The 19,927-nt window shown below is 41.3% G+C and overlaps 1 protein-coding gene across 1 annotated transcript in view; it reads right to left on the bottom strand.

The window, feature by feature from the left end:
• Window positions 1–992: 992 nt before the first annotated feature.
• SAMHD1 (SAM and HD domain containing deoxynucleoside triphosphate triphosphohydrolase 1) overlaps window positions 993–19,927 on the bottom strand; it is a 57,001-nt gene continuing 38,066 nt past the window's right edge. Inside the window, exons 12-16 of the mRNA XM_025876312.2 lie at window positions 13,727–13,866; window positions 12,854–12,949; window positions 7,437–7,541; window positions 5,927–6,064; window positions 993–3,180 (exon numbers count right to left, since the gene is read on the bottom strand). Of these exons, the coding sequence (XP_025732097.1) occupies window positions 3,046–3,180; window positions 5,927–6,064; window positions 7,437–7,541; window positions 12,854–12,949; window positions 13,727–13,866 (614 nt within the window). The 3' untranslated portion in view covers window positions 993–3,045. The remainder of the gene's footprint in view (window positions 3,181–5,926; window positions 6,065–7,436; window positions 7,542–12,853; window positions 12,950–13,726; window positions 13,867–19,927) is intronic.

The following is a 19,927-nucleotide window of genomic DNA, read 5'->3' as shown; positions in this document are numbered from 1 at the left end:
ACACCATCTAGACCCTCCTTAGAGAGGGTTGCCCATTTTCTCCAAAACCTGGATGACTATGGCTGTGACCAAACCTCCCTGTGGCCTGGGGACCCGAGACAGTCCTGGAAGCAAGCAGTGTTCTCCAGGACAGGTGACTCTGGAGTGAAAGGTACTCACACCTCATCTGAGCAGCACAAAGACCCTCATGACATTTCTTTATTTTTTAAAGTAGGCTCCATGCCGAGCATGGGGTTCAAACCCATGACCCTGAGATCAAGAGTCCCATGCTCCACCAACTGAGCCAGCCAGGTGCCCCCCTGAAATTTCTTTTTAGAAATTATACAACTAAAACATGTTGACTGTAGAAAAAAAAGAACACTTTAAAAAAAATTAAAATTGCCTAAAATTGAACCACTCCCCCAAAACACTAACTTTTTCATTTTCATATACATCCTTCTAGACAATTTTCCATGGAGATATATATATTCGATTCTGGATGTTTTAGAAATCATTTTAACTTCATACTGTCGAACCACAGACACCTGGGCTCAACTGGTGAAACTACTCCAGTAGCATCTTTCTTTTTCTAGAACATTGAGGGCTTCCTGTCGGCCACCAGCATACGGGGTGCTTGCAAATCTCTAATTTCACAAGGAAGATATGAAAGCAGCAAATGAGCAATATGCCTATTTGGATAAAGCAGTTGAATCTCTGTAGATGGGAACCTAGGGCAGGTTAAAAAGGAGGAAAGATATGTTTCCTAACACAAGAGCTCAGGAAATAAGAGACATCCATATCCTATCCCATGACAATGCCTGCCTCCTGTCAGAAAACCAAATAACGTAAGTCCTGTTAAATATCATCCCCCCTCTTACAAACCAAACATAGCGTTGACATAGTCAGACGCATCTGGGTAGATTCCTAGACACATTTCATTTGCAGAACAGGGTGCAGACTGGGCACACACGTATGAGAGGACGTCATTAAGGAAAACACCTTTGGTTTCAAGATGGAGATACATTCATGAAGCTTTATTGCAGCTATTTTCCTCACCCAAACGAAGTAACAAATCATTTTTCTTACATTCTCAAGGTGACAACAGTTCAGTAACTCTAGAGGTTAAGTTGTTAAAATCTCAGTTTTTATACAAATAGTGAAGGTGTTTGTTAAGAAAAATTTAACCTTTAAATGGCACATGGTTCTGATAATTAAAACAGTTGCAAAGAGCATAAAGTGCAGCTGAATTATATGTAAAGGGTGCAAACAAAGTTGATTAAAGTTATTTCTCAGATAGCACAATGATACAATGTTGAAACCATAAAATTCCAGAGTAAACCACAATGACTTAAAGACAGGAGTTGCAGAAATAAAACAATCTTAGCAGAAAAACATTACATTCTTGACCTTGAGTCTGGATACACTAACTCTGAGCCCTACAGTTCTCCCCACTGAATGTTTCAGAGGTACCTCGGCCAACACAGATATGACTCAGTCCCATGGCTGACTTCACTTGTGCTTCTAGGAGCCCACATATGGACACATCCTCACCCACACAGCATTATGGTGGAAGTGGGAAGGGTTTTAATTATTCTCCTATGAATTAGGGTCAACTCTTGATCATCTACTGGGGGATGGAGGAGGGTGGTGGTGGTTATACAGAATGGCAGACATCTCTAATACTTTTCAGCCTAGTGTCAACAGAACAGAACTTGGTTACACAGTAGAAGGTAGCAGCATTCCTAAGACTGTGGATAATCTGCTGCCTATAGTCTGAGTTCCTTCCTTCCTCCCACTTGCTCTTGCCCGGAGCCAGGCCTGGCCCCCCCAATCCCGGCCTGCCTTGGAGGCTTTTGTAAGGGAGTGTCAAAGCATAAGATGTTAAGGGTTCATGACTCCCATTCCCCACTGCCCTGCATCTACAGGACCCTCTGGCTACCGCCAGCTTTGGCTCTAACTCCGGACTTTATTCTTGGTGAAGTTCTGTAGAACTGGCAATTGTGTGTATATGGAGGTGGGGGTGGGGGACCTCTGCACAGAACTACTCAACCACAGTGGTGCCTACTCCACTGCAGGAGGTAAAGATCAAGAGTGGGGAATACTGGGCCACAGAGGGGAACTTGGAATTCTTGGGATAATCACTCATCTCATCCCAGGCAGCTCAGTCTTTGCTCTGAAACCCATAAAATGCCCACAGAACCAGCAAAAACAAAGTCCCAGCTCTGAGTAGCCCCAAGAATGGCTCCTGTGACCCTGATCAGCTTACTAGGGAAATTCAGACAGAAGGTCGGAGGGGACCCTTCTCCAGGCTGAGCAATGATAGTGAAAAAGACCTTGGGACATGGACAGTGAGTACTCAGGAGAAAGAAACTGCCCAGGTCTGGGGCTGCACCTGACCCAGGGAACAGCCTCCTCAGAGGCAGTTTTATGTCCCACTCCAGAGAAGGCCAGAGCCCTCGGACCTTTTCAAAAAATTAATCATGCCTCTTACTCAGGAGTTGGAGCTTACTCCTGGCCCTCATTTCCTACTGTTTAGTCCAACCTGGCTAAGAGGGTGAGGGAAGGTCTTTCGCTAACATTCAGATCACTTAAGAAGAACTGTCCTCAAATTCAAGGTGATGGGTACCCTCCCTCAAGGGGCTAGGCTTTTATGTTTCGTTCTCAACCATGGCTGTTTACGACAGTCCCAACTTCAAATTCCTCTGTGCACCTTCTCTCATTTCTAAACATTTTTTTTTTTAAAAAGAACAATCATTTGTCATAAGAGTTCAGAGTACCTAATTTTTTTTTTGTTATTCTAAGAAAATAAGACTATTAGAGAAAGACTTTAGTTACAGTTAAAATAGACAAGGTAACAATTTCCATAGCATGTATAGCAAGATTTGCCTAATACCTTTTTGTTTCTTTGGATAAAAATTACTTAGCTTCAGCATGTGTGTACATTCAAAATATAAAAAGCACTAGTTATCACTAAATTTGTAGAACTCCATGACCAAATTCCCTAATTAGTTAATATTGCTGGGGGACAGGGAAGAAGGCTTTATGTAAACAACTGGTTGCAAACATTTACACTGAGTCATCCGGAAAAAGCCACTGTCTAGATTTGGACACTTTCTGGAAGTGATCTGGGCTCTGGGCTGAATTCGCGTTATTCCACTCCATTTTTCGAGGTGTTATAAGAGGGGCTACAACATCACCATCCTGTCAAGGAAAGAAAAACCAGAAACAAAGAAAAGCCAGTTTTCATAACTTTGAGTGAAATCCTCATGTGCACCTATCCTTGTCTTGCAGATAGATTGCTTCTAGACATACTTACTCTTGGGAAACCCTAAATTACATATATGCCCTATGCTTGGGCCAAATTAGAAACACCACAGCCCTGAGCTGTGGGGTTTCCTTTGTAGGAAAAGCTATCAGACCTATTCTTTTCAAAGACGGCCAGGAGCAGGGCACCACAGAGTTCTGACTCCTCTTCCTTCATACACTTTTCACGAAACACAAACTCTGCCTTTCTTTTTTTGAAAATACCAATTGCTTTTATTTTTTTATATTATTCTATTTTTTTTAGGGAGAGAGGGGTGGGGAGGGGCAGAGGGAGAGACAGAATCTTAAGCAGGCCCCACACCGAGCGCAGAGCCCAACATGGGGCTCGATCTCATGACTCTGAGATCATGATCTGAGCCAAAATCAAGAGTCACATATTTAGGGCGCCTGGGTGGCTCAGTTGGTTAAGCGACTGCCTTCGGCTCAGGTCATGATCCTGGAGTCCCGGGAGTGAGTCCCACATCGGGCTCCCTGCTCAGCAGGGAGTCTGCTTCTCCCTCTGACCCTCTTCCCTCTCATGCTCTCTATCTCTCGTTCTCTCTCTCTCAAATAAATAAACAAAATTTAAAAAAAAAAAAAAAAAAGAGTCACATATTTAACTGACTGAGCCACCCAGGCGCCCCTCTGTCTGTTTTTCCAGGAAAAAGAGGGACTTCACTAGATCCCTGCTCCTCTCTTGCCTAGTCCCCCCCTACAATAAATGATATTCCTCTTTGGAAGACCCTTCTGGCTCAAAGTCAACATTATTTGCCTTTAAACTCATCTCCATTTCTATCAAGCGTCCTTATTTCTACCCATTCTAGTTTCAACTCTAGTGAATTTTGCAAATACAAACTTGAATGTCACTCTCCTGCTTCAAACACTTTAATGGCTTCCACTGCTCTTAGCCTACAGGACTATGCAAAATGCCCTGGACCCCTCCCCTAAAGGCACCATGCTCTCGCCCATCTTCTGGCCTCACCCCCTCCACCGACTTTACCCAGCTGACTCCATCTCATCCATCCTTCAGGTCTCAGCTTCTACGTCCTTCTTAGAATAAGCCTTTCCCAACCAACCAAGTTATGGCTTAAATCCCTCTCCTTCTGGCTCCACTAAGACTCTGTGCGCCCTACCCCAAGGCACTTACCACACCGCTACAATTGTTATTTACTTGTGTGCCCCAACAAGACTGTGGGAACTGTGTCTGTCTTAGGTACTGTTCCATCCCTGGTACCTAACATAGGACCTGGCAAAAATCCCCATTCAATGAGTGGATGTATCGTCGTTTTAAAGTAGTTATTGCCAGATGGCTGAACTTCAACAGCCTCTTGTCTCTCTACTTCCAGTCTCTCCAAGTTCCAATCCACCTGCTGCTAGTTTTCTTTCTTAATCAGTGGTTTAGTTTCCTTAGGTGCTACAGTACCTAAGACAGACACACTTCCTCATCCCCATGGGTCTTATTCTAGTTGGAGGTAACAAATGCAGGAGTAAGTAATGATGGCAGCACCTAAGGAAACTCTTGAAATCTCTCAATGGTTCCCTCCCCACTGTTCATATGAAGTCTTCCTTAGCTGATTATGCAATGCTCTCCATAATCTAGTCTATTCTTCCCATTCAACCTCTCACCACTCAGCAGTAGGGACTCTTGAGTCCACATAGCTGGTCTCCTCACGGCCCCCAAACACACTCCACTTGTTCCAATTTCATGCCACTGGGTTACTCCTCTAGGAACTACATCCACCTTTTCTCCCTGCTACTCAAACATAATCCAGCCTTCTGGACCCAGCAGAATCGCTTCTCCTTCAGAAGGCTTTCCTGACAGCTCTCTTAACTCTTAGAATCCTAACAGAACTCATCTGTATCACTCCTTCCGGCACTTGATAAAGTACCGACTACCGGGTTGCTCCTTCATTTTGTTTCCTCCAGCACCCAATGCATGGGGGTTGGGGGAAGGCAGATCTGGTGTTGTGGGAGAGCATCCTGGGCTAGGAAGTAGAACGCAGCTTACCACCTGCCTGCCAAGTATTTCATTCAGACACTCAACAAATAATCGACTGGCCACTTTCTCTGTGCCAGGCACCTGCCATGTCCAGGCCAGTAAGGGACAACTTTAACAACATTCGCTATAGGATTGTCAGCTACAGCTTGGCTCCTCTTCTTCTCCATTGTCTTATTCCAGACAATTTAAATAGTTCACAGTTTGGGGAATACTGAATTTGAAATAATAAGTTAGAAAACTTATTATCAACTTGTATGTAGCCTTAAACAATTTACTCAGTTTTGGTAACCTTCTCTGAAAGATGAGGACACTATGACTCATTTCCCAGGTAACTGGGAGGAGTGCAGACAACCGGTGAGAACATTATAAAGTACTATCACATGTTCATCATTTTGAACTTTTAGTATTAGGATAATAATGATAAACAGAGTACCCACTTAAAATTGGTGTAGGAAGAAATCACTAGTCAACACAGAGTCAGACATTTTAAAAGGAAAGCTTAAACTAGAAAAACTTTTTTTTTCCAAAACCATAATCAAGTGACTATAATTTAAATGAGAACTTTTCAGAGGGAAGTAAGATCTCTTTTAGTTTTTACTTAGAAATAAAAAATTGTGCAAATCATGTGAATAATAAACCACCCACCTGAGGCTTGGTGAAGTCTCTGATTAAGCACCATTGAACAAAATGTTGTTGTGCAGCAAACAAGGTCTTTGCATCGGTCTTCTTGCAGTATACGCGAATTAGCTGCTCTGCAAACCTCTCTGGCAAAAGCTCTGAAACCTTTTCAAAGAAGAAAAGATTTCACTGTCATCTTGAATTCATACACTGAAGAGAGGTTAGTTGTTCCTAAGCTCCATTCTATTTTTTTTTTTTGAGATCTTATTTACTTATTTGAGAGACAGTGTGAGCGAGCAGGGAGAGGGACAAGTAGACTCCCCGCTGAGCACAGAGCCCAACATGGGGCACGATCCCAGGAACCTGGGATCATGACCTGAGCTGAAGTCAGATGCTTAACTGACTGAGCCACCCAAGTGCCCCAGCTCCCTTCCTGATGTTATTTAAAAACACCACAATGTTTTGCTGTTATATCCCAATTATCATCCAAAGAAAGGAATTAAAGGTAGTTGTCATACTGCATAATGCCCCACAATTTTATGTCAATAAAAGACTAAAAGTTTGTATCATGTAATTATATGTAGACCAGACTCTCACTAAAAGATATGCAGATAAGCACATTTAACTTTCATGACTTCAACCATACAACACTACTTTTCCCATCAGATTTATAACCTAGTCTTTAAACCAAAAACAGTGCTTTCATTTATTTTCAGCAAACAGGAAAAACTGGCTGCTAAGATGGTCTAGTCTACACAAAAATCAGATATATTTAAGTTTTTTAAGACTTTTTTAAGATTTGAGAGCAAGTGCACAAGTGGGGGGGGGGAAGGGGCAGAGGAGAGGGAGAAGCCGACTCCCCATTAGCAGGGAACCTGACATGGGGGGTTTGATCCCACGATCCTGGGATCATGAACTGAGAAGGCAAACACTTATCCGACTGAGCCACCCAGGGACCCCAATTTTTTTAAGATTTTATTTTTTCATTTATTTGAGAGAGAGAGAGCACATGTGAGCGGGGGGAGGGACAAAGGGAGAGGCAGAGAAATTCAAGGAGACTCTGAACTGAGCACAGAGCCCAATGCGGGGTTTGATCTCATGACCCGAAGACCATGACCTGAGCCGAAACCAAGAGTCAGATGCTCAACCAAATGAGCCACCCAGGCACCCCCAGATATACTTTAATTTTAAAAATAATTCTTTTTTGGGATGCTTGGGTGACTCAGTCGTTAAGTGTCTGCCTTCGGCTCAGGTCATGATCCCAGGGTCCCAGGATCGAGCCCTGCATCAGGCTTCCTGCTCCGTGGGAGGCCTGCTTCTCCCTCTCCCACTCCCCCTGCTTGCGTTCCCTCTCTTGCTGTGTCTCTGTCAAATAAATAAATAAATAAAATCTTTAAAAATAAATAAATAAATAAATCTTTAAAAAAATTTTTACTATACATATTGACTTTAAGACCTAATCTGCATGTAAAACGCAGATTTATCCATAGATTTGCAAAATGCCACTACAGTCTATTTGTTTTACCTAAGTAGTTACCTGATCTTTAGTTATCATGACTGCTTTGCTGAGGTCACTCTTACAATAGAAGCGAACATGGTCAATAGGATTCTTGTCTTCCATTCCATAATCCATGTTGATAACCTTAATAAAAGGAATAAATTAGTGATCACTCACATAATAGAATTGAATTCAGGGTTGTAGGAGCATCACAAGAAATGGAGCAGAGCTCTCTGGAGGTTCAGAAATAAGGCACTGATAAGGTAGCTCACAGTAGAATAAAAATAACTCTGGTGCATGTGCCATAGGGATTTGGTCTTGAAATCTGGATGGGGTGGGGGAGATTATTTGTGCTTTCAACGTAAGTAGGGTGTAAAGTCTCTGCCTATGTGACAGCCACTGTGACAGGTCCTGTAGGTACAAGGAAACTTGATACACTCCCAGTGCCCACAGCATGTGTGGCCTAGACTGAGGTTGAACAAATAATTATAAAAGTAATGATCTAAAAGAAGATGTGGTATATATACACAATGGAATATTATGCAGCCATCAAAAGGAATGAGATCTTGCCATTTGCAACGACGTGGATGGAACTGGAGTGTGTTATGCTGAGTGAAAGAAGTCAATCAGAGAAAGACATGTATCATATGACCTCACTGATACGAGGAATTCTTAATCTCAGGAAACAAACTGAGTGTTGCTGGAGTGGTGGGGGGTGGGAGGGATGGGGTGGCTGGGTGATAGACATTGGGGAGGGTATGTGCTATGGTGAGCGCTGTGAATTGTGCAAGACTGTTGAATCAGAGATCTGTACTTCTGAAACAAATAATGCAACACATGTTAAGAAAAAAGAAAAAGAAGATAGCAGGAGGGGAAGAATGAAGGGGAGTAAGTGGGAGGGGGAGACGAACCATGAGAGATGATGGACTCTGAAAAACAAACTGAGGGTTCTAGAGGGGAGGAGGGTGGGGGGATGGGTTAGCCTGGTGATGGGTATTAAAGAGGGAACGTTCTGCATGGAGCACTGGGTGTTATGCACAAACAATGAATCATGGAACACTACATCAAGAACTAATGATGTAACGTATGGTGATTAACATAACAATAAAAAAAAAAAAAAAAGAGTAAGCACTGGAGCCAGACTGCCCAGGTTCAAACAGTGGTTCCAGTACTTACGTGTGTAATCTTGAAAAAACTGTTTGATCTCAAAAAAAAAAAAAAAAAAAAAAAAAAAAAAAAGTAACGCTCTAACTACATTTGTTCTAAGAGCTACCAAGGAGAAGCAAAGGGTGCTGTGAAACTTTGGAACCAGGGAGCCTAGTAGTCTGGGGCTCCCCGGAAATGACTGGGCATGTTTTCCTGGGAAAGTGAGCAGGAATTAGTCAGGTCTATCTATGTGGGAAGGAAACGAATTCCAGGCAGAAGAAACAGCTCTGAGGCACGGGGCTGCCATGGTCCACTGGGTTAAGTAACCCTGAAGTCACTGGTGAACTTGGAAGAATAGTTCTCGTATGGTGATGGCGACAGACAAAAGGTTCAGGAGTAAATGAGAAATAATAAAAGAGAAGACAACTCTTAGAAGCTTGACTGTTGAAAGATGCATGAGAGAAGAATGTGGAGAGGAACGTAGTACCTGGGAAACGTAAGGGAGTTGTGGCGGTGGGGGGGCAACTTTTCAATGAACTGGACCCTAAAGAAGAGGAGAGAAGTGAAGAGTACGACGTTTGCTGTTTTCCTGAGATGAAAGTCTGTTTAACTGTTGCTGGGGAAGTCAGAAAGAGAGGACAGAATGGATCCTGGGGCTCCACAGAAATGCTAAGATGAATGGCTCTATGGTGTACTGCTCAATGTCATAGCCACTAACCACATGCAGCTTTTTAATTTTAAAGTTATTAACATTAAATACAATAAAAAATTTACTCAGTTGCAGTAGTGACGTTTCAAATGCTTAACAGCCGTGTGTAGCTGGTGGCTACCAAAATGGACAGCACAATTATACCGAACATTTCCAGCATCACAGAAAGTTCTACCAGACAGCCCTGGTCTAGAACACAAGTAAAAGGATTACTCTTAGCCTTTGATAAGAAGAGAGACATTTTCCCATTGCCAGAGGGAAGGCTGGACACAGCTGCAGATGGAGGCTTATTCGGTGTGTGTAGGTTTGGTGTGTTCCTATCTAATGGCCTATATTTTATCTCTGAAATAAGGGCCAAAATGGGGTTAGTCCCAGTGAATACAGTTGTGGGCAGGGAACAGGGCTGGAGGTCTGAGAAGAGTGGAGATGGTTTGAAATAGTCATTATGGAGACTGGGAGAATTGCACTAAGCCTACCAGAAGTCCAGAGGGCCCAACGAAGACTGGGGACTATGAACTGCCATTCAGCCTTTTGCTGGGTAGATGCGAAGAAAGGCAAGGGAGTAGAGGGTAATTGTAGAAAATGACTGAATCTATCACAGAATCTAAGAGTGGGAGAGAAGTAGAGATAGGTCATTGACAAGCTGGAAGAAAGTGAGGAGACAATAAACGAGAAGTCCTGAAGAGCAAGGAACAAGCACATAAGGAAAAAGGGGATTTGAGGACAGGCAGGATGCTTAAAAATCAGTGATTTTTAGAGGAAAGGTATTTTCAAATATCGGTATGGTTCAGAATGTAATCTGCTGAGTGTTGGCCGAGGTGGAGTAGGTAAGGTCACCGAGGATAAGGATGAAGAGATCAACCAGAATTGGCCAGCCTTGTGGACTATGAAGCCACCAAGGACCACTGCAGGAACTAGAACAGGAAGAAAAGCTCTAAACCAGCCCCAAATCTTCAACTAAGAGGACAGCAGGTCGGGAGATGCCGGTCCCAGAGGAACAGGGACCTTGCACAGGGCCTCGAAGTGATGCTAGGGAACGCGAGGACTGATTGGCAGGAAGGCCTCCTGACCCCGAGGACCACGCTCTTCCCGAAGGGGCTGCAGAAGCATCAGGTTCTCAGGGAACAGCCAGGAGGCAGCAAGGGCAAAGAGAGCCAACAAGGAGGCTGAGGACCCAGGGAAGCGTGTTAACTACGGTGTGGAAGAGCTCCACGGACAGGACTGGGAGAAAGGGAGGGTCCGAAAATAAGAAGGGGAAAAACTAGAGTAATGGGGTGATGGTGGTACAGAAAAGAACAGACGATAAGAGGAGCTTATCCTGTGACTGGTTCCTGAAGAAAACAAACAAACAAACATGGTCTATGAAGTTCCTGCCAGTACCTTGGAGAGGAAAGAAGACACTGAGGCTCAGCTCTGGTCCCGAAGTCAGACCAGGGGTGTGTCTCCCAGCGTGTGTGTGCTACTGGCTTTGAGAGCTGCAGTGAGGGTTCTGCACGCCTTTACCTGGGAGGCAGCAACGGCTCAGTCTCCCCATGAACCCAGGGCTGGTGCTATCCTAGGCTTCTCTCCTGGGTACTGTTTCACGTGGGGAGGGACCCAATGTAGCCTTGATACTGTGACACTTCATGGTAAGGTATGAACACTAATCAAATTTTCAGGAGTGCCCCCAGCTCTTTGGTATTTATTTCCTTGGTTTTAGACAAGAAATAAAAGGCAATACCTATTTACTCCAAAACATATATAACTAGAAATTCCTCCTTAAAGCAGATTTGATAAAACGGTTATTTTTCTAGAAGGGCAATACTATAATAGTTGGAGTTCCCATTCTTAACCAAGGAAGGACTCAAAGGCAAAATGTAGCTACAGATCAACAACTATGAATCTTTCATTCTAAATAGCAAAATTAAGTTTTATAGCCCATTAAGTAATCATAAAAGTTACTACACACAGTCTTAAAAGGAGGCACATATAGTAAAATGTACCACATAAATATATTACACTGTCAAACTAAAATTGAGAGGCTAATACATAAGACATTTAATTAGCAAATTGCTTTCTCAGAATACAAAAGGGCTTTACCCATCTTCACCCATCTTTTTCTGATTATGAAACTCTTCTACCATACTCACTGTAAAAAAAAAGTACCTGCAACTCCATCACCCGGGTAGAAACCATGTTAACGTTTTACCAATACATCCAGAATTTTTTTCAGTGTGCTCACTATACACACATGTGTATATACATTTAAAGAAACAAAAATAAAATCATTCTGAATGTATTGCTTTTTTAGTTATAAATATCTTTTCATGTTAAGAACAATTTTTAATGTTTGCATTATTCCACTATATTTCCTATTGAGAGATATATCCTTTCCCCCCCTTATTTTACACTATAATAATGCCACAATATATAGATTTGTGCTTGTTTTTTGTTTTTGTTTGTTTTTTTTTTTTCAAAACTGATCGTCTCCTTACAACAAATACCTAGAATGAAATTGCTGGGTTGGTTAACATCGACCCTAATATGGTCTCCTGTATCAATTTACATTCCCATTTTCACATACCTTTATCATAACAAAATCTTATAGAATTTTTTGTTCTGACATGTCTGATAGTCAAAAAAAATCTTTCATTGCTCCATCAATTTGCCTTTAGGTTAAAGCAAACTTAATCATGTGTGTGCTGTCTTCTCCTATGTCTCTTCAAGTACTTCTGATCCTATATTCATTAGCAGATTGCGCTTTGAGAGAAAAACCAGATGGGAGGTCAGGGATTGACTAGGACAGTGCACTGAATTGAGAGCAATGCAGACCCTCAAGTAAAGCACTGAGGGCAAGGGAGGACATGTGACAGCCCAGGGAAAACATTCGGGAGAGTACGTTCTTTCAGAATCTCAGAAACTCAGAAATTCAGAAAATCCCTTTATTCTGGTGTAATTTCATCTAAAGAAACAGGAAACCGTAGCCTGATCTGCAGGTGTGGGGGGCACTTCAACCCTCAGCCAAGTGACTAGACTGGGTCCAAGGACAATTCACTCATTGTATCCCTTGGTAAAGAATGGTTATGGAGAGATCACCCTTTACCAAAGATGCGTCAACAAGAAAAACAGCAAATGAGAGGCTTATGGAAAAAAATTCATGGGCAACACTGTCCCAAGATTTCAGAGGAGTAGAACTCTGAAAAGTGGCTCCTATAAGAAACAAAAGAAAATGTGAAGAAGCCATTTGATAGTCTTGTTAGGATACAAGACACTATAGCCTCTATGAAGGAGCTAAAAAGTCTTTTTCCTTTGTATGCATAGACAATTAAAAAAAATAATTGGCATAGATTACTTTTGTGATCAAGAAAACATTCAAAAATCAATATATGCAATGTTCTGCTAACCACATGATCACGATTACACTGAAAATATCAATGTCAAAGAAAATTTAAAAAACTGGCTAATGTTGATTCCTTGAGATCACAGGTGATTCTTTTCCTTCCTTCTATTTTTCTGTATTTTCCAAATTTTCTTTAATGAACATGTAATACTTTCATAATGGAACGGGGGAGGCTTTAATCTTAAAAAAATGTCTTAGTATATTATCGGGCTAACTACTTACATCCACTATTAAATCTTCAGCCTTCAGTTCAGCTTCCAGCACTACGTCACTAGGTTTAGCATTGGCAATTTCCTCTGGAAGGCATTTATAGTCTTCCTAGAAAAGACAAGACTCCTCATGTTAGAACCCCAGTTTTTCATCATTAAGTGTTTATGCCACAAAAGGTTCCCTCTCTGAAAATGGCACTTTACTAGGAAAAGTGAGTAGAGATAGCCCTAACAAATACGTGGCTTCTGCTTCTGCCATCCTTCAAACAAACCACAATAGAGTGATTCTCTTAACAAAATTTTCACATTAAAAAAAAAATGTGGCATTGACCTATTAGTAAAATAAGAGGAAAGTGTTAGGAGGCAGGGTGTGGTTATCAGTATGGCTCATGTTACTGGCTTTCTGGCAAAGAGAAAAACCTTCCACAAGCAAGAGGGGAAAACAGATATAGATACTTGGCATGCACCATCTGGGAGAACCTGATATAGTGTGAAAGAAGAAATTATGAACAGCAGGTCCTTAGCGTCTCCGTGAAGCTCATGCAGATACCGTATTTTGAGGCCCCATTTTCTTGCCATTGGATCTAGCCAAAATTTGGGAGGCCCCCCCTCACTTCTGGGATGAGACAGTAAAGGTTTGGACTAAGTCAGACTTGGCTTTGAATACTGGCTCACTAGTGCTTCCATAGGCAAGTTATTTAATCTCTCCCAAGCCTCAGTTCCTTCATCTACAGGATCAAAGAACACGTTATTGATGAGAAGATTAAGTAAAAATGAATGTAAAGGGCTTAGAACATAGTTGTGGTATTATAATGGGTTAATGGTTTCCTCTTGGAGGACAAATGGGAGAGACCTTTCACTACTGGAAAGGTGTTTGACAACTTACCCTTTCAATTTTTGTTTTTCCCTTTGGCTTAGTCTCACCCACATACTTGTATAGGTTACGGTATTCGATTTTTCTTAAAATCTCTCGTGCTGCATCCAGTTTGGGATCAGAAGAATATAAAATCTCCAGAAAAATGTTATCTGCCAATTTGATAAAATTTCAGTTAGATTAAGATGAAAAAAAAAAGATTTAAGAAGACTCATACACTACTGTACTTCTGAAATGATTTCAAGTGGACATTTAAATGTAAGCACAGTAGAACATTCAGTGTCTTGGATTTGCTTCACGATAATCTAGTGAATGGGAGAGGGTAGAGATTAAGCAAGACTGTACTGAATTGATGGCTTACAGCTGGGTGATGGGAAATAGGGGTGTATTACTTTGTTGTTATGTTTTGTTTTCTTAAAGAGAATATTTAAGTAATTATAAAATTATGTCTAAGATCTGCTTCAAAATAGCATAGTATCTTTTTTAAAAATTTTTTTATTGTCATGTTAATCACCATACATTACATCATTAGTTTTTGATGTAGTGTTCCATGATTCATTGTTTGTGCATAACACCCAGTGCTCCACACAGAACGTGCCCTCTTTAATACCCATCACCAGGCTAACCCATCCCCCCACCCCCCTCCCCTCTAGAACCCTCAGTTTGTTTTCCAGAGTCCATCATCTCTCATGGTTCGTCTCCCCCCCCGACTTACTCCCCTTCATTCTTCCCCTCCTAAAATAGCATAGTATCTTATGGAAGTGGTTGGATAGAGCAGATGACGCAAAATTGCTGTGCTGATAATTGTTGCAGCTAAGTGATGGGTACGTGGAATTGGTAAATTTCATAATAAAAAGTTTTGTAATGTTCCATTCCATGATAAAAGCAGAAGTTGGTTCTTTTTTAAGATTATATTTTATTTTTTAAGATTTTATTTTTGGGGCACCTGGGTGGCTCAGTTATACATCTGACTCCGACTCTTGGTTTCAGCTCAGGTAATGATCTCAGGATCATGGGATTGAGCCCAGTGTCATTGGGCTCTTCGCTTACCAGGAAGTCTGCTTCTCTCCCTCTGCATCCCCCCACCCCCATTTGCATTCTCTCTCTCTCTCTAAAATAAATAAATGTTTTTATTAAAAGTTTTTTAAAAAATATTTTTTTCATTTATTTGCCAGAGAGAGAGAGAGAGAAAGAGCACAAACAAGGAGCCCAATGTGGGATTTGATCCCAGAACCCTGGGATCATGACCTGAGCTGAAGGCAGCCACTTAACCGACTGAGCCACCCATGTGCCCCAAATAAAAAAAAAAAAAAAAAGATTTTATTTTTAAGTAATCTCTACACCTAATGTGGGGCTCAAACTTACAACCCTGTGACCAAGAGTCTCTTGCCCTACTGAATCAGCTAGGCACCCCAGAAGTTAATTTTCTTTTCTTTTATTCCTCCGACTTATTTTGAAAAATTTTGAAATAAAATACCTTTCACCTAAATCCATCAACTGTTAACATTTTTCTACATATGCATACACTATGTATGTGTATACACACAATTTTTTTGCACACGCACAAATTTTTGATGAAATATTTGAAAATTACAGACCTCAAGACCCTTCACTACTAAATACTTCTGCATGTATCTCCCAAGAACAAGAACATTCTCCTACATAACCACTATCAAGTGCCAAAAAATTAAAGACTGATATAAAAATATCTAACATAACAGTCTACATTTGAATTTGCTTAATTGTTGAAATAATGCAATTTATGGAATTATGTTGCTGGATAGAGAAACCAATCAAGCATTATGGATGACATTAGTTGTCATATCCATTAGTCTCCTTTAATCTAAAACTAAATAATTCCCCTGACTTGTTTCATGATGTTGACATTTTAGAAAAGTTTAGACACTCATTTTGGACAATGTCTCACACTTTGAACTTGTCTGTTTCTTTACCATTAGATTCAGGTTAAACACTATTGTCAAGAACACAGATGTGCCTGGCTTGGGGCACCTGGGTGGCTCAGATTGTTAAGCATCTGCCTTCGGCTCAGGTCATGATCCCAGGGTCCTGGGATCGAGCCCCACATCTGGCTCCTGGCTCCTGGCTCGGTGGGGAGCCTGCTTCTCCCTCTCCCCTGCTCATGCTCTCTCTCTCTATCTCTGTCTCAACTGAATAAATAAAATCTTAAAAAAAAAAAAAAAGAACATAGATGTGCCTGGCTCAATGCATCAGGAGTCACATAATGAGATGTTACCATTATTGGTTGTTAAAATTCCATCAGTTGGTTAAGGCAATAATCCCAGCTTTCTCTATTATAAATGTATTTTTCTTTTTGTAATTAACAAATAATCCACAGGGTAATATTTTGAGACTGTATAATTATCCCAATAAGTTTTCAGCCAATGGCTTAGCATTAATTGGTAATCGTTGACTGAATCAATTATTGCATTTTACAATATGAGTTTTACCAAAAATGCTTTTTCTTGGCAAAATAAAATATTAACAGCCTTATGTCATTCACCTCACTGATGTGTATACATTCCTCCCTAATCAATCTATGGTTAACACATTCCTCATCCTCTCAGTGATGGGCTTTTTACAAACCACCTGTCCATCTATAGTTTTTATTATTTCTTTACATATTATTATACACACAGTTTGAAAAACAGCAATTTTACTTTAACATAGTAAGGCCACACTTTTCTAATCCATGCCTTTAGCTACCCTATTCCCGGGTGAATTAATGGAATGCTTCCCCCACCACAGGATCTCACTTCTTTTTATTTTTTTTAAGTAATCTCTACACCCAACATGGGGCTCAAACTCACAGCCCTAAGATCAAGAGTCACCTGCTCTACCAACTGAGCCAGCCAGGCGTCCTGCACTTCTTTTTTTAATTTAATTTATTTTTAAGTATTCTCTATGCCCAACACAGGGCTTGAGCTCATGACCCCAGTATCAAGAGTCACATGCTCCACTGAGCCAGCCAGGTGCCCCAAAATCTCACTTCTTGAAAGCCTACTAATCTCCAAGATTCATCTTAAAAGGCACCTCACTGTGAAATCTTCCTCAATCCAACCAAACTAGGGATGTAATTCCTCCTTCCTTTGAACCCCACAGAATTTTACTGATGGTATTTCTTATGCCTTTTACCTTATTCTTATAAAGTACAGGCTTTTAGGTGGACTTACATTTTCATTTCTGTTGGGTAAGCAGGTAGAAGCAGAATTATTGGATCATAGGATAAACATACATTTATATGAAAATGCTAAACTTTTGGGCGCCTGGGTGGCTCAGTTGGTTGGGCGACTGCCTTCGGCTCAGGTCATGATCCTGGAGTCCCGGAATCGAGTCCTGCATCGGGCTCCCTGCTCAGTAAGGGAGCCTGCTTCTCCCTCTGACCCTCCCCCTTCTCATGTACTCTCTCTCTCTCTCGTTCTCTCTCTCTCAAATAAATAAATACATCAAAAAAAAAAAAAGAAAATGCTAAACTTTTTCAAAGTGATTGTACCATTTGCATTCCCACTAGCCATGTGGGAAAGCTCTATTTGTTCCACATATTTGTGTTCAGAAAAGAGTTATGTATGAAAGTTAAGGACACTGCTCGTATGTTAAACTGAATAACTGTATATCACTCTAAAATAGTATAAGCAACATTCAACTTTGGAGTCAGAAGACTTGAGTTTAGCTTTGCCATTTATTAGGAGAAGTTGCTTTCCCTCACTTGGCCTCTGTTTCCTCATTTGAGGAGGTGGTTTTTTTCTTTTTAAGATTTTATTTGTCAGAGGGAGAGAGAGAGAGAGAACACAAGCATGGGGAGCAGCATGCAGAGGGAGAAGCAGGCTCCCCACTGAGCAAGGAGCCTGATGCAGGGCTCGATCCCAGGACCCTGGGATAATGACCTGAGCCGAAGGCAGACGCTTAACTGCCTGAGCCACCCAGGCACCCCTTGAGGAGTTTTAAGTAAATTTTAAATTTAACATTCTATCATTCCAATTTAATTAAGGGATTTCAGGATAAGGGGGCTTGCAGAGGAAGGAAGGGAAGTAAGGTCCACCTATTGCTTAGGAATACTGAAGGATAAAGACTAATGTAAGAAAATGGTTACCTAAGACAGTGGTCATAACATTTGCAATGCTTAAGATAGCCAACTTCCATGCAGGCTGAAGCATTTATAGGAATATTTATAGGAACATTTTTTTTTTTTAATTTATTTGAGAGAGCGAGAATGAGAGCGAGAGAGAGCATACGAGAGAGGGGAGGGTCAGAGGGAGAAGCAGACTCCCTGCCGAGCAGGGAGCCCGATGCGGGACTCGATCCCGGGACTCCAGGATCATGACCTGAGCCGAAGGCAGTCGCTTAACCAACTGAGCCACCCAGGCGCCCCTATAGGAACATTTATAAATAGGAAACTAGGAAGCAGAGAGGACAGATAAACTATGTTCATATGATGAACTATTACTCAGCAATAAAAAGGAATAAACTAGTGATGCATGCAGTCTGGATGAATCTCAAATACTCAACATTGAGTAAAAAGGAGCCCTACAGAGAGGAGTACACACTGTATGATTCCATTTATATAAAAGTCTAGAACAGGGGCGCCTGGCTGGCTCAATTGGAAGAGCATGCGACTCTTGATCTCAGTGTCCTGAGTTTGAGCCCCATGTTGAATGTAGAGATTATTAAAAATAAATAAACTTAAAAAAAGCCTAGGGCGCCTGGGTGGCTCAGTTGGTTAAGCAACTGCCTTCGGCTCAGGTCATGATCCTGGAGTCCGGGATCGAGTCCCACATCAGGCTCCCTGCACAGCGAGGAGTCTGCTTCTCCCTCTGACCCTCTTCCCTCTTGTGCTCTCTATCTCTCATTCTCTCTCTCTCAAGTAAATAAATAAAATCTTTAAAAAAAATAGAATTGGCAAGTTGTGGTTGTTTCTAGGGGTGAGGCGGGGGCAGGAATTGACTGGGAAGAAGTATAATAGAACTTTCTAAGGAGAAGATGAAGTTCTGTATCTTGCATATGTCAAAACACTAGCAAATGTATGTAAGATTTGTACATTTATACAAATTGCATGTGAATTTTACATTAAAAGGAAAAAATCTATAATTAATTATTGAACTTTAATCTGCATGCTAAGGGAGTTAAGGTAAAGTGTAGTGGTATCTGCAATTTATTTTTTTTTAAAGATTTTATTTATTTGACAGAGGGAGAGAGAGCACAAGCAGGGGGAGTGGCAGGCAGAGGGAGAGGGAGAAGCAGGCTCTCCACAGAGCAGGGAGCCTGAGGCAGGGCTTGATCCCAGGACCCTGGGGTCATAACTTGAGCTTAAGGCAACTGCTTAACTGTCTGAACCACCCAGGTGCCCCATGCAATTTACTTTAAAATGCATCAAAATTGGGGCACCTGGGCGGTTCAGTCAGTTGAGCGTCTGACTCTTGGTTTCGGCTCATGTCATGACCTTAGGGTCCTGGGATCGAGCCCCATGTTGGGCTCTGCACCCAGCAGGGAGTTTGCTGGAGATCTTCCCCCATCATGCGTGCACACGCACATGCACACTTTCTCTCTTCCTAAAAATAAATAATCTCTTTTTAAAAATTAAAAAAAAAACTTTAAAATGCATCAAAATTAAGATGGATTAATAAGATGGATAAAATAAGATGGATTAATAAGATGGATGGTAAATGATAGATAAGTAATAAAGCAACTTCAGTAAATGCTAGAATTTAGGGGGTGAATGGTAAGTGATAAGTAATAAAGCAAGTTCAGTAAATTCTAGAATTTAGGGGGTGAGTGTACAAGTGTTCACTGTAAAATTCTTTCAACACTGTTGTAGGTTTTCAACACTTCCCAGTAAGTGGAAAAACATTCTAAAAAATTAAAAAACAAGAACTGGAGACTTCTAGATAAAGTAAGTTGACTTTTGGAAAAGCAGCAAAGGTAACATGGCAAAGGCTCACATGGACTTATTCCTTCCAGGTCAGGTAGTTAAGGCCAATAAGGATTATAGCACTGCTCCGAATAGTATGCAAGAAAGATAAGATTATCCCTGTCTCAAATGATGACAGCTGGAAAATCCGTATGCTTGTTCTCCCATACTCTGGCAGATAAAGCACAAAAATGTGACCTAATATTTTATCTGGCATTTTTGACATTAATACAATATCCAAGTGCATAATCAGTGGATTCAAAAAAAAAAAAATCAGTGGATTCATCTCA

The sequence above is a fragment of the Callorhinus ursinus genome, unplaced genomic scaffold, assembly GCF_003265705.2.
Source record: "Callorhinus ursinus isolate GAN/ISIS: 27379988/994484 unplaced genomic scaffold, GSC_fseal_2.0 scaffold38, whole genome shotgun sequence".
NCBI classification, from domain to species: domain Eukaryota; kingdom Metazoa; phylum Chordata; class Mammalia; order Carnivora; family Otariidae; genus Callorhinus; species Callorhinus ursinus.
This window is presented reverse-complemented; position numbering and strand designations above follow the sequence as displayed.